The 14,056-nt window shown below is 35.3% G+C and overlaps 1 protein-coding gene across 8 annotated transcripts in view; it reads right to left on the reverse strand.

Annotated features, from left to right (window-relative positions):
• LOC121862327 (protein lap4-like) overlaps nucleotides 1–14,056 on the reverse strand; it is a 151,388-nt gene that overhangs the window by 55,781 nt on the left and 81,551 nt on the right. For 6 of the 8 annotated variants that reach the window (XM_042360509.1, XM_042360507.1, XM_042360505.1 and 3 more), the window contains 5 exons: nucleotides 11,153–11,272; nucleotides 9,068–9,187; nucleotides 8,409–8,486; nucleotides 6,214–6,405; nucleotides 340–363 (listed from right to left, as the gene is read on the reverse strand). In XM_042360509.1, coding sequence (XP_042216443.1) covers nucleotides 340–363; nucleotides 6,214–6,405; nucleotides 8,409–8,486; nucleotides 9,068–9,187; nucleotides 11,153–11,272 — 534 coding nt within the window. The remainder of the gene's footprint in view (nucleotides 1–339; nucleotides 364–6,213; nucleotides 6,406–8,408; nucleotides 8,487–9,067; nucleotides 9,188–11,152; nucleotides 11,273–14,056) is intronic. The other 2 variants (XM_042360504.1, XM_042360503.1) reach the window with 1 other exon arrangement.

Genomic DNA, 14,056 nt, shown 5'->3' on the forward strand with positions numbered 1-14,056 from the left:
TATTTGGAGTTGGAGACGGGTAGATAAAGAGGAATACACATGTTAGATATGTATGATTGTTCATGGATTATGATGCTCTGAACATTTTCTGCAATAAAGCAGGAAAAGGTAATTAATAAAAGGGGAAAAAGGCTCAGAGAAGCAGTGACTAAAATGGCAGGTCTGTGTTAAAAATAAATAAATAAATAAATAAATAAATAAATTAATTAATTAATAAATAAATGTGCTTGCTAGGAGCTTGAAGTGATTTTATGATTTGAGGTACATGCATAAGTAAAATACAACAGTTGCTGAATGTTGCATTATTAAATCCACCAAAAATGCAAACTGACAACTTACTCTGCGCAATTCACTTCGCAGTGGCTGAATACAAATGATGAATCCATTACAGACATTTTGGAAAGGGAAAATACCATTAATGGAAACTATATATACATATACTGTGGTTTGGCTGTGAAATATCTAAGTACAGGTATGGGACCATTTATCCAGCATGTTTGAGTCCTGGGGACTGCCGGGGAGGGTTTTTTCTGGAATTTGGAGTGTGAGGCCTAAGATGTACAGTAAACCTTTTGTAACTGGCTGTGAAGCCTCTGTTCAGATCACAAGATTCACCCCTAAAAGTAGTTTTAATTGCACACTGAAACATTAAAACTTAAAATTGTAGACACATACAGCAATATCAAAGGCATATAAATAGTACAGTAATAATGAAAGCATTAAAAGAGCATATATGATACAAGTTAGTGTATAAACTGTATTGCAGTCACCCCTGATACTCGCCTTAGCAAGGCAACAGCATCCTTAGCAACAGTGATTTGCCTCAGACCCTCCAAATCTCCACACACTTACCACACAGCTTCACAGGATGTAAACCCGTAGATGCATAAAACTTTATACCTTATGATAATTATTTTTTTTTGCACTTTCTGTATATAAGATTATGTGTGCTTCTGCAGTCTGCATGTAAACAAGTAAAACAAAAATCAAGAAAATTGTGTGTATCTCCCCAAAATTATGAGATGAAAAATACTTTATACCTTATGATGATTATTTATTTTTTTCACTCTCTGTATGTGCTATTGAGTGTCTATGTAACTGAGTAAAGAAAATGACAAAAACTACATGTATCTGACCAAAATTACAAGTTTAAAAATAACCATAACCTAACATATAGCTCATAGGTGGGGAATGGTTGGAAACATCCCTGCTCAGCCTGGGAATTACTTATGGCGCTCATTTAAAAAAAAAATTCTTAAACATAGCCAGTTTTTGGAGGGTTCCAGATACTGGAATGCTGGATAAGCAATTCCATACCTGGAATTCTTCTTATCTAATTACAGTGTAAATGAAAAATTAAAGTCTTTCTTCTATAAAGGGGGGGAGGGGGGAGGGGGGGGAAGTGACATGTTTGACAGTTGGCACAAAGGTCTAGTAAAGTATTTATTTGTTTATTTATGTCCTTTAGATTGAGTTTATGTTTTTTGCTTATAAAATGTCACAGAAGTGACCGGGGAGAATATAATTAACATTGCTGGAATTCCTATAAGATATTGATTAATTTGAATATAAACATGCTATAGTTTGCACTAGACAAAAATTTTAGTAATCATTTAATACATTATTTTGAGTACATGTACAGTACAACTATGCCCTTAGGACAGTGTAGCATACCCAGAGAAATGTTAGGCGCAAAATTTTAAATATGACGTGCCAGATTGACTCGAGCAAAATAGGAAAGATTCGCTTTAAATTAAAACATTGTCCTTAATTGTGGGCGTCGCTTTAAATCAATAATCTTTAATTGAATCTCTTTAAATCGACGTTCTACTGTACTTGATGCACTAACAATTAGTCCACGATTTCTGGTTTTCTTCTAAGTCATGGTAAATGTACACCTCACTACACATATACTGTATATTATTTGTTAAGATGTTCAATACAGTGGTCCCTCGGTTAACGAACGCCTCGGTTAACGAATTACCTTCCATAAGAATCTTCACTTCGGTTTACGAAAAAATTTTGGTTAATGAATTCCTTGCGAATTTTTCCCAACATGTTTTCGTCTGCTTTCGGCTGCTCACTAGCTGTAGTATTAGTCCGCCAATACAGTAATCGGTTTTAGGGCTTAAATTCATTACCATTGTAGTAAATATCAAGAAGGTTGTACTATTCAATAATTTTCCAAGTCTTGTATTAAAATTTTTAGTCATTTTAACAATTATTTAACATAATTGAAGTACAGGGAACTAGTTTTTAGTGCGCCAAACAGCAGACACTTGACTCACCCAGAATGGCATCAGTTTATGTCCATGCTCAGTGGAGGAAGCATCTTGCTTGAGACACTCTTGAAGATAAAAATTTTTTGGTTTTTACAGTACAATTATTGGTCATTCTGAAGTTTATTTTACATATTGACAATATATAATGCAGTGCAGTGTTGATTTAAAGAAAATAATCTTGAATTACATCAAGTGAACTAAAATTTTATGGGTGAAATGGCGGCATGGAGTGACTTCTCTTCCACCCCAATGCCTTCTCTTTTCCCTTCTCCTCCACCCCCATTCTAATTCCCATCATCATCAACCAGGAGCCTTCTACATGCACACCTCAAAGTAAGTGTACATTACTGCATTTATTTTTAGTTTGTATGTAATTTTTGGTGAGCTGGAACCAATTACTCAAAATCCCATTGAAACAATGGTTTCGGTTAACGAACGACCTTCTGGAACAAATTGTGTTCGTTAACCGAGGGACCACTGTACTGTACTTTCTTACAGTCGGGAGCTCGTGTCATACCACTGTTCTCCACAAATTGGTAGCATGTTCTTTCTTATTGCAACCTTCTCAACATCTTTTCTGCACTACAATACCTATAATGTAAATGCTATTCCATAATTTTTTCTTAAGATATGTCCCATATTTAAAGTCTGCCGATTTAAAACATAATAATCATAAAATATCAGTTACTATTAACCTCTACATCTTCTTGTATCAATATTCTCCGCAAAACCTACAGCATGAGATGTGTGGTGGAAACTGGATACTTAATGTGAATGGAGTTCCTATAACTATTTCACATGAACGTCTTCCTATCTAGAATTACCAATCTTTGAGTCATGACATATCCAGCTTTATTTCCCTCATAACTTCTACATTATAACTAATATATTTTCAAATACATTATTTAATACATTATCTCTACATTAAGCTTCTTGTCAATAATTCAACCAAATCTGTGTTCTGGGGTTCTTCCCCACTACCAACGTCACCTGATTTCTTCTCATTATCTGCTCACCCTGTCTCCACCTCCTCCCCCTCACCTCGTATCTTAAAAATGTATTGATATTTATTAAATTATTTCTTCATACTTTATTCATTTATTAATTATGCTCATTCAATTGACCAAGTATTTATGTTTTGGAGTTTTTATTACCATATTTTGATGAATATAGCCATTCCTAATTCTAATTCTAACCCAGAGTGGGTTTTGAACAGAATTCATGAAAAAAGCTTGGCCTTTGAGTCGAAGGTCAAAATCATATTCACATTCAAAATAGTTCATAACATTTGAGACACTGTATATATGCATATATGATATTAAGTACTTGTGTACACATGTACAGTCCCCTTCACTGGTGTGTTTACAGGGACTCGTTAGGTTTTGTGTAGTGTTGTGTTTATTTACATTCGACATAAGGAAACACGCAATAGCAAACATACTGTACTATGGAATTAAATCAAAACAATATTAAAACAAATATCTAAAAGATAATGATTTGTGGAATGTTTATATGATGAGCCCCTGTAAAGGCACTAATGAAAGGGACTGTACATATTAGAATAACTGATTGGGGTAACAAAGTTGCAGTGAAAAGTGCCTAACAAAATGAGTAGATATGGCAATGGCACCAGTGAACAATGATGTCACAGAAGAGAAATATGTTACCACTTTGTTGGTGAATGCTCAGTCTGCCTGGGGATATGCTGTGAATTGTTTTGGAAAGCTGGTAGAGATAAAGCATCATAAAAATTGTGAAGTGTCGGGAGCAATATTTATCACGTCTAACACAAGCATCGACTGAAGTGAGTGGCCTAATGGCATCTGTACATCATGTGACTGACTCATGGACTTTCTCCAACACTGATGTAGGGGAGTTACCATTTGTGATACTGTATATTGTTAGATGCAAAAAATCTGATACCATAATTGACAAATACAGTATATATACTGTGCACTGACTCAAGAGTGTGATTTATAACTTGCTATGATAACTGAATATCATTAAATTACCAGAGAGAAAAGGTATTTACAGGTACACCACCAATTTTCCGGCAATGGATGGTTAAGCACCTCTCTTAATCAGGACAAAATTCCCACGACCTCCAGATTAGTTTACCGAGCTGCCCACAGATGGCGTTATGTGTTAACCGCACTCACTTTGTTTGCTTACTTGCCTGTTGCTGGTGGCAGCTCTTTGATTTTGTGTAATTCTCATCTTATTTTGCACATATTAAACCCCAACTATGGTTTCAAAGGCAAGTACAAGAGGTGGTGTAAAGTGTAAACACCAGTCCATAGCGATACAAGAAATGGTGGAACTCTTGAGAAAACTTGACTGGTGTTTCGGTGAAACAGGTGTGTGATCAGTATGGTATTGGTTCGTCAACTGTGTATGATTTAAAGAAGCAAAGAGAAAAAGTAATGAGATTCTATGCAGAAAGTGATTCCAAGAAGCAAATGTGCATTAGAAAAACATTGAAAGACGGTAAGAGTACTGCACATGATAGAGTGATGAGTTTCTAGCAGCCATGGTGCTTTAAAGATAACGGGAGGTTTATTGCTTAATTATTATAAATGACCTCTGTTAATCCGGCAAAACGCATGGTCCGGCAAAGCTCAGAAACCAAAGGTGCCAGAAAATCGGTGGTGTACCTGTATAACCGTTAACAAAATATGTACTGTTGTTGCCACATACACACACTTTCATGATTTTTTGTTTCATATACTGTACTGTAACCAAATTTGAAAAGCTTTCATAGTGGCTTCATTATGTATTATTTAACATATGTGGGTATGTGGAAAGTCAACAACCCTTTCCAATACCTCCATGTTCCAATTACATAAAATTAGATATAAGAATGATAAGAACTGCCTACAAATGTTCACTTCCTAGACCTCAATAACAGGAACATATATTCTGAAGTACATAGATTAAGACATTTACCCTCCTAGATCTACCATACAAATAATAATCTATTTTTTATTATGAAAATAGAATAAACAATTATGTTCAAGTGCAGAATTCAATGTTGCAGAGAGATGATAGTAATGGTAGTACTGATGAAAATTTTGACTTGGGGTGCAGTGGTAATGGTGGCGGGGACAGGTTAGAGGTAATGCTAGAACGCACAAGGAATTACGGTAATACAGGTATTTTTGAGGCTTTACTAAAATTTGTATCTGATAAGTTGCACCCCGACTTTTGTCAAATTTATTAGGAAAAATGTGTAGCTTATACTCGTCAAAATAAAGGTACTGTATTGTTTTGGGGAGGGTTTAGGTGATTATTTTGAGACCTTTGTTCTCTAGCCTACCTTTCCCCATTAGTCTCTTACTTTGGGAATTTATGATTTTTTCATATCTGTGGTACTGTTCAGGCCTTTACCCCTGAAATATCTGAGGCTCAATTATACCTTGGATTTTTTTGAAATTTGTCCTGCATATACTGAGTGACTTTACCTAACAAAATATTGTTTCTTTTATTTTTCTATCTTATTTGATTGGTGTTTGTCTATTTGTGGGTATAAAATCAGTAAGAATATGTAGAGTAATTCAGTCTGATGAATAAATATAAGTTACTCTCCATCAGTAGGCAGTAAGGTAAGCAAGGCCTGCAATTTGGTGTGGGTTACATTTCTTGTCTCCAAACAAGAGTGGATGTTGAGAAAGGGTTAAACTTGTGGAGATCCTCAGACATTAACAGTACACTATTATTATATGTTTCTCAACCAATAAACTCAGGTTGTATGATAATCTGATACAAAAAAAATATATAAATTTATTTACCAAATATTCTACTATTTACTTACAGTACACCTAATACTACTGTAATTTACCAAAAGTAATTAGAAGGCAAAAAAGTTAAATAAAACAATTAACAATTATTAATTATACTGTAGTGTCTATCAAGGAGTAAAAAAAAACCCAACCTGAGCGATGATGGAAGCAACTTTCTCCAAGTCTGCATTCTTTGTGGTAGGGCTGATACGTTTGTTTTTGAGGTGGTGAGGTGTGTCTCTTCGCTGTAGACGGCTCGGCCTCTCATGATCTTCTTGAATTTCTTCTATAACTTCTGCAGTTTCACTCAACAAGGAAAAGCCCACATGTTTCTCACTTTCAATCTGAAGGTTTGTAAAGACACAACAAACTGTATATTAGCTTAAATTACTATCTCCATTTCAAGTAGGATCTGTAGGATAATGTAACAAAAGGATAAAATATCAATCTGAATAACTAATGCACTGAAATAGAGTACTGCAGTTTGGCGATAAAGTGTAAAGCAGTATTGGAGAGGGATGACAGGTATCTACATATCTAATGACTAGTTCCTTCTGTCAACTCCCCATCCTGGAGAGTTTATTTTATTATTATTATTATTATTATATTTTTGTCCCCCCTGTCCCATAAGTTTCCATACAACGTATCACCAACGCCATTACAAGCATAACTCCAGCTGTGCTTGAACGTGTTCTTCAGCAGTGGAGGACACGCATTGAAGAGTGTTTTCAACAGAATGGTAGTCATGTAGAACATATTATATAAATAAAAATGGATTTTCATATAAAATTTATTTTTCCTATGAATGGAAATTTATGGGGCACGCACGCACACACGCAAGTAAATCACTGTAGGTGCGCACGGTTAGGTACCACGGGAAATGACCATTTAAAGATTAGCATGTACCACATCTTACCCTGTACAGACTGGTCTCACCCTCTGTATATATACACCAGGTTTCAGGTAAGTAATGACATTAAGTTGTGCATTGTACCCCTAAGCATATAATTATGGTATATTGCACTAAAGAAATATAAATCCCATAATTTAGTTATATATATATATATATATATATATATATATATATATATATATATATATATATATATATATATATATATATATATATATATATATATATATATATATATATATATATATATATATATATATAATATATATATATATATATATATATATATATATATATTATCTATACACCTTCTGTTGGAACATATCACATAGTATTTAAGAAGCTCAATATACAGTACTGTATTACATAAGTGAAAGCAATACCACTTAATTGAAATTAAAAAGTTTGTGTGTTCACATGCTTTAAGAAATAATGTTATTGCATTGTTCCTTAATACTTACATATTGTTCTATTTTTAATCTTAAAAATCAAGAAAATATATATAAAAAAATGTAGATATTACCAATTCTACAATTCTGTATAACATTAGTATTAAAATGATGTTAGCTGAGAAATACTTCAAATGTACAGAAAATGAAAAATTAGATATTTCGGTTATACTGTATAATTAGGGATAATAAGAGAAATATTAATGGGCAAAGTTGAGGGTAGGAGGGCCAGGGGAAAGCAGAGACTGGGATGGATGAATATTAAAAACTGGACCCCAGATAGATTAAAAAAAACCTTAAAGGATTGGTAAAAAGAGCCCGATAATGTTTAGAGTGGAAGACTGTGGTCGCCAATCCTTAGATATGAGGATGGTACAGTTCTTTGATTGATTACAAACATTGTCGATATAGATTTTTCTCACTGTTTATTTGCTTTTTAACATAATAAAGTAGTACTGTACATTCTATACAACTTAAATGTTTACTTCAATCTTGAATACATGTCCAGAAACTGAAGTTATAATTTCCCCATACAATCTTATTGATATTTTAGGTACATATTATCCAGTGTATTACAACATGAAAAGGTGTAGATTGAGTGGATTTTGATAATTTTTTACCTTAATGCAATGGGTTATAGATTGGCATATTGCAAAATGAAAATCCAAATCCTGCAAAAAATATATTCTATATTTCTTTTTCTTGCTTAAAACATTCAATAACTTGAATTAACTAAAAGGAAGGCAAAGAATAAATTTTCAAAATCTAGTATATAATGCAAATTTGTGTAAAAATTTTAATTACTTAAACTCTAACAAACACCATATTTCAGAAACTGCACCACTGTTGGATACCACAGGAAACGGCTCTGAAACATTCCACAGGTACACCCAAACCTAATTAGAAACACTATCAGCTTATTTTTTACACAAAAATTTATTAAAGGAAAAAAAAGGTAAAAATACTTTAAGCTCATTTCTATTACCAGACTGTTGTCATCACCACTTTCTTCTCCAACAGGTGTCTCCTGACATGCAGATGTTTCTGTCTCTATGCGCACCTCCTGTAGGAAGGAAGAGTAAGGGAAAGAGTTAACAAAAGAAGAATGTATCATAAGGTCTATTTGACCTACCAGGGAACTACACATAAGTATCATTTCAAGATAGATAACTCATTGTGAGCTTTGTATTTTGTTAAGCTTCGGTCACTTCTTAAAATGTGTTAGGGATTGAAAGCGCAAAAAATTTTTCTCCCCACATCTCTTTTCTCCTATTACCTGGGAAGCATATGCTCATGGATGGACAACTATTTTAGAAATAAGTTTAACATGCACACACACTCACTGCATCTAGTACCTTCTTTCCCTCCATTTCCTTGTGGTTCATCACTCACAGTTCCATTTATTGATATACCAGTCACTCCAAGATATCTGAAGTTCTACCATTCTAATACACACTCTGTAACACTCATTCATTAACAAGCAATTTTATATTTTCTCACAAAGGCACTCCCATAATTCTGTAGGTGGATGGAAACAAGAAAAAACATAGTTCTCTAATTTGTGACATTCCATAAACCCTTCAATGGTACACTTTTTTTTCATACAATTTTCATAAAGTATAGAAAGCCTCTTTTTAAACAAACCTGCTGATGTTTTGGCCTAAGTACCACTTCAGCAGCAATCTCCTTCACCTCCTGCTTTGTCTGCCCTGGTAGTGGTGATGATGGAGGGACTCGATGGGGACGAAAAACTTCACCTTTGTCCTGATAAAAATCCATGAATATTGTGATCTTATGGTTTAGAGTATTTTTGTAAAGAATGTTCCTTTAAGGAAGATGCTATTACTAAATGCAATGAAATAATTAAGCATAAATCAGAAAAGCAGTAGCCAACTTTTGAGCAAACCACTAAGAAAAGCTGTTTCACAAACTCCAAATGACATGTAAGGTCAAACCCACAAATACTGTAGTTTTTAAAGTAAGATCTATCAAGTTTTGTTTCATTTTGTTTCAGAAAGTTATTTCAGATCTTTCTTTTTACTCAGAACAACCTAATCCAATCTCCAGGAATATGTGTGGTACATAAAGACCTCTCAATAATAGGGCCACATTAACTGTACTTGTTTTTGACTCTTTGGAGCCACTGATCAAAATTTATGATTTTACAAGAATTCTGAAACCTTAAATGCACAGGACAACATTATGGTGATCCAATGATTTCATGACACAATTATTATGTGCAGTGGGGTTGTTGTTGTTCACTTCTGAGCTCTCATGTTTGAAGCCATCCTGGCCACCCGTTGTCCTTACATCATCTCTACTTAGCCACACTGTGTACTCTTCATTCTGTGGCCTTGTGATACAATTTGTGCTCCCATAAAGGTTTTTATGCCTGGAGCACAGGTTCAGAATACAGGAGGTCCCCGGGTTACATACGTCCGACTTACGAATATTCGCCGATACAAACGAGATCCCATAAAGTTAAACTTCAAATTTGCAGTATTTTATTTATCTGATGACTTACTTTTTAGTTCAATTTACTGTATTTTGTCATTCTATTTCTTCTTTTCTCATAAAGAGAGTGATTTTAGATGTATTGTATATAAGGACTTAAGCTATGATATTGTGGGATTTTAAACATAGTTCCGTAAGTACGGTATGTACATAGGGTATGTAGTTCGAATTAAGTACATTTTCGACTTAACCCCTGAGCCCCAGTTGACGTTAAGGAACACGAGCCTTTTCCTCCCACTGTTTAAATGTCCAGGGCGGGTTATCAGGTTCCAGCATGACTATTTGGTGGTCACGCCACATGCAAGGTAGCATGGGTGAGCTGGGCTCAGTGTGGTTTGTACGCATTAGCCTGTCACCACGGAGAGTAGTTTGTACATTTTATCATGTATCAAAGTAACATTGCTAAAAGTAGTGTAGTTGTATTGTAGCGTAGTATTACTGGAAAATAATGCTATGATTGTGATATACCGGGTAAATGTACCGTATTTATTTGTAGAATTATTATTATTTTATGCATTACTTGCCCTACCAAACACAAAAACAGCCAGACAGCCTGGCGACAGACTGCGTGTGTGTTGCTGAGCACTTTTTATGAAAAATAATGCAAATAAAATATTCTAAATTAATTATTTATAGGAAAAAAGTAAATCAGTAAATATATGCATTACTGGCCATCCCAGACACAAAGGCAAGCTAAAAATAGCTGCTAAGTCCGTAGGTGACCACGAGCGCTCACCGTAATAACAAGCTGTCCCCTTATCTCCCTCCCTCGGCGCTGCCAGGGAAATTTCTAGAGGGTCAATATGTAGTTCTTCTTACTTATTTTTTATTGTTTTATCATTTAATAAGGTTAAAAATTATTTTGGGAAAAGTTGATTTTTCCGCGTGGGGGGTACGGCCAGCAGCACCCAAGCCTGGGGCTTAAGGGTTAAGAACGTCCATAGAAACGGAACTTGTTTGACAAAATACAGATCGTTATGAAAGCTAAAATATTAAACTGGCAAATATATTTCTTTATATTCATATGATAAACCATAAGCAATCAAAAGTGTTCATAGTGAATTAAAAATACAGACCAAGACAATAAATCATATGCATCTCTACCCCCCTCCTTTTGGTATGTCACAAAAAGACAACTAGCTCAAAACACATGAAACTTTATATTCAAATAAAATATATTATCGAGCCTTAAAAAAAAAATAAAAAAAAACTTACCGTGAGCTCCCCAGCTGTTACTAGTGGTCCTTCACTTGATTTGCCACCTTTACCAAATAGTTTTTCTGCACGTAACTTCAAATCCCTTGGATGTGGAGTGTTGTGGCGCACGAAGTTGCTCTGGGGATAGGTCAAGTCTTCTTAGTACAACTCTCAACAAATCTTTTCTGAATTACACAGAAGTAAAAAATACTAAAGGTGACAAACAGAAGTTTATGATAACTGCTAGCAAACGATAATTTTAATTTTGACTATCATAGCTTCACAGGCACTGGAAGATCTAAAGAAGTTTTTGCTTGCCTAAGCATGAACAAAAATGTAGGAATGATCCTGAAATCCCGTTTTATGAATGAACCCACCACTATGCAACTCGAGTAATGTACTCACTAAGCCTGGCAGGCGATACACCAAGGAGAGACTAAACATTAGTGGCTGGGTATTATAAACTGATGATCTCATTCACCCTTGCCTCTGGAGACATCTTGAATAAAGACAAAATCTAAGGTGCTCCATTGTTTCCCTTTTCCTGTGTGGTTTTATTGAGTACCATCCTTGGAACTATCTCACAATAAGTTCTTCCCTCATGCCGGAGCAGTATCCTTTCATTGGGTGGTTTGGAAGCAGAAGCCACCAACAAAAGGAACAGGCTGCCAAGTCCTGGAGTTGCAAGAGCATGCAAGCACCCAACTGTCATCCTTCATGGGTCAAACTCCTTGGATTCAAGTTCTATCCTCACTTCCCAGCCTACTCTTCATCATAAAAGTGGGAAGGGAGGGTATCCAATTCACCTAGCTAAGGGCTTAGTCATGAAGTAAAATTTCAGCATTAACCCTACACTTATGACATAACACCCTCTGCTAAATGATTCAGAATAACTAAAAGGAGTGGAAGGTGGTGTTGCATATTTAAAGCCCAACTGCAAATGTAACAGAAACCCCACTAGTAGAGGTAGCCCAGCTAATCCACAAAGAAGGAAATAAAAGAAAACAAGCCCTGTAACTCTCCAAAGCCACAGCTCTGTAGTGTCATGCTGGATCATCATCATCAATGTCATTTTAGTCATAGTCTTTCAGCAAAGCCCTTCTTAATGTAAAGCGTTTGAATGCATAGTGCAAAACATTAACAATTCATAAACTTTAAAGACTTTGAGATAACCAGAGAGTTCCCCTCTCGTACCTAAAAAAAAAATCTAGTCTTGAGCAGGATCAAACTACAGGGGGTATTACCACAAAAAAATTGAGACCTCCAAGAGATAAGCTGACATAAAACCTATCCACTATATCAGTGGTACAATATTCAAAGTGTGGTAACAATACTGTACCACTAATGATACCAGAAGACCTTCAAAGAAGCACCAACAAAGCTGATACTTTTACCTTGGCCATATCTTAATTGTTACTAATGCCACAATCCCTCCTACATTCAGTTGCTTAAAAAGAAACAAATTTTAATTTTTTGATGACTGGTACTAATCTATTTTCCTACATTTGCATACACTTACACATATAACTCTACATAACATCGACCAGCCTGGGTCATGTTATGTGCTGTACATATCCTAGACCTGAGTGGAGGCTGGAGTGGTCAACGACGTTGCCAGGTTTACTTATTACACATATCCGGGCATATTAAAAAAGGAAACCCCAAAACAATATGAAATAAAGAACTACAGTAGCATCAAAAGCAAATACACAATATCTCCAAACAGGTGATATTAAGTGCAGAACTGTTTGTTTCCAAGAAGGGATAGGATGGTGAGCCCTTGCAAGCCAACAACTTAAAGAGAATCATCCTGATATACTGTTCCTTCTCTTGCCAGGGTAAACCCATGTGGGTTCAGGGCCTGAAACCTATAAAACAAAACTGCTTGAAAGGTAGAGAGAGGTACAGTTCACAAAATTAGGTTCCTCTTTATGTAAACCTTCATTTAGCACCACTATGAGAACACTGACTTAAGACATGAGATACATCATGGTAACAAGTAAACTGTGAATTTGTATAAATGAAGATAAAATTCCAGCTTCCCAGTAATTCACACCTTTAATAAAACACTAAGAAATGTGTGGCCCAGGCTATGAACACCCCAAAGTACTAAATAACAAGGCTGTGGCTCTTAGCTCCAAGAATCGGTAGACAACTGCTGGCAGACACATCTGCTCAAAGCAAGAAGTGAGCCACAATGTGAGGATTGAGCCTGATTCTAAGAAGGCTAATCCATAACAGGTACCAGGTGGCTGTGTATGTGTTCATAATGGAAAGGAAAAACAAATCTTGGGTTAGTGTAGACACTACCCAGCCACTAGCAGTTAGGGTCTCCCGAGTCTACAACCTGCTAGGTTTAGTGGGCACATTGAGTCACCTGGTATGGGGCATTAAATCATAAATCATGATTTTAATTTTAACTTCCTTCAATACTTAAATATAATGTGTATTAATTTACATTACAGCATTTCCAGACACTGTGATACTAATCCAGTTCAACGCCTCAGACACAATAATAATGTACAGTTTTATATTTATGATACAAGGACTTTTTAGTAACTTGAGAGGTACAATAAGGAAAAAAGTCTATGGCACAAATTCTGAAGTATGATCTGTTTGATTGTTTCTCAAAGTAGCACTAAGTGTTCTTGTAAAGTACAAGAAAATTTATTTTCATCACACTGTTAGCACACGCACACACAAGGTACAGTACAGGTATATGTAATATCTCCATTAGCCAGAATCACCCTTAACCAGAACTCTCCAATAGCCAGAATTGAAATTTTCTCAGAAAATCATCCCCAACCCCGGAATTTTCCAGAGAATTCCGGCTTTGGGAAAAATTTTCGGAGGGGCACATTTTCTGGAAAATTCCGAAAAATTTTCCCAGAACCCGGAAAATTCTGGAAAATTACAGGGATG

The sequence above is a fragment of the Homarus americanus genome, unplaced genomic scaffold, assembly GCF_018991925.1.
Source record: "Homarus americanus isolate GMGI-L3 unplaced genomic scaffold, GMGI_Hamer_2.0 scaffold31037, whole genome shotgun sequence".
Lineage (NCBI taxonomy): Eukaryota > Metazoa > Arthropoda > Malacostraca > Decapoda > Nephropidae > Homarus > Homarus americanus.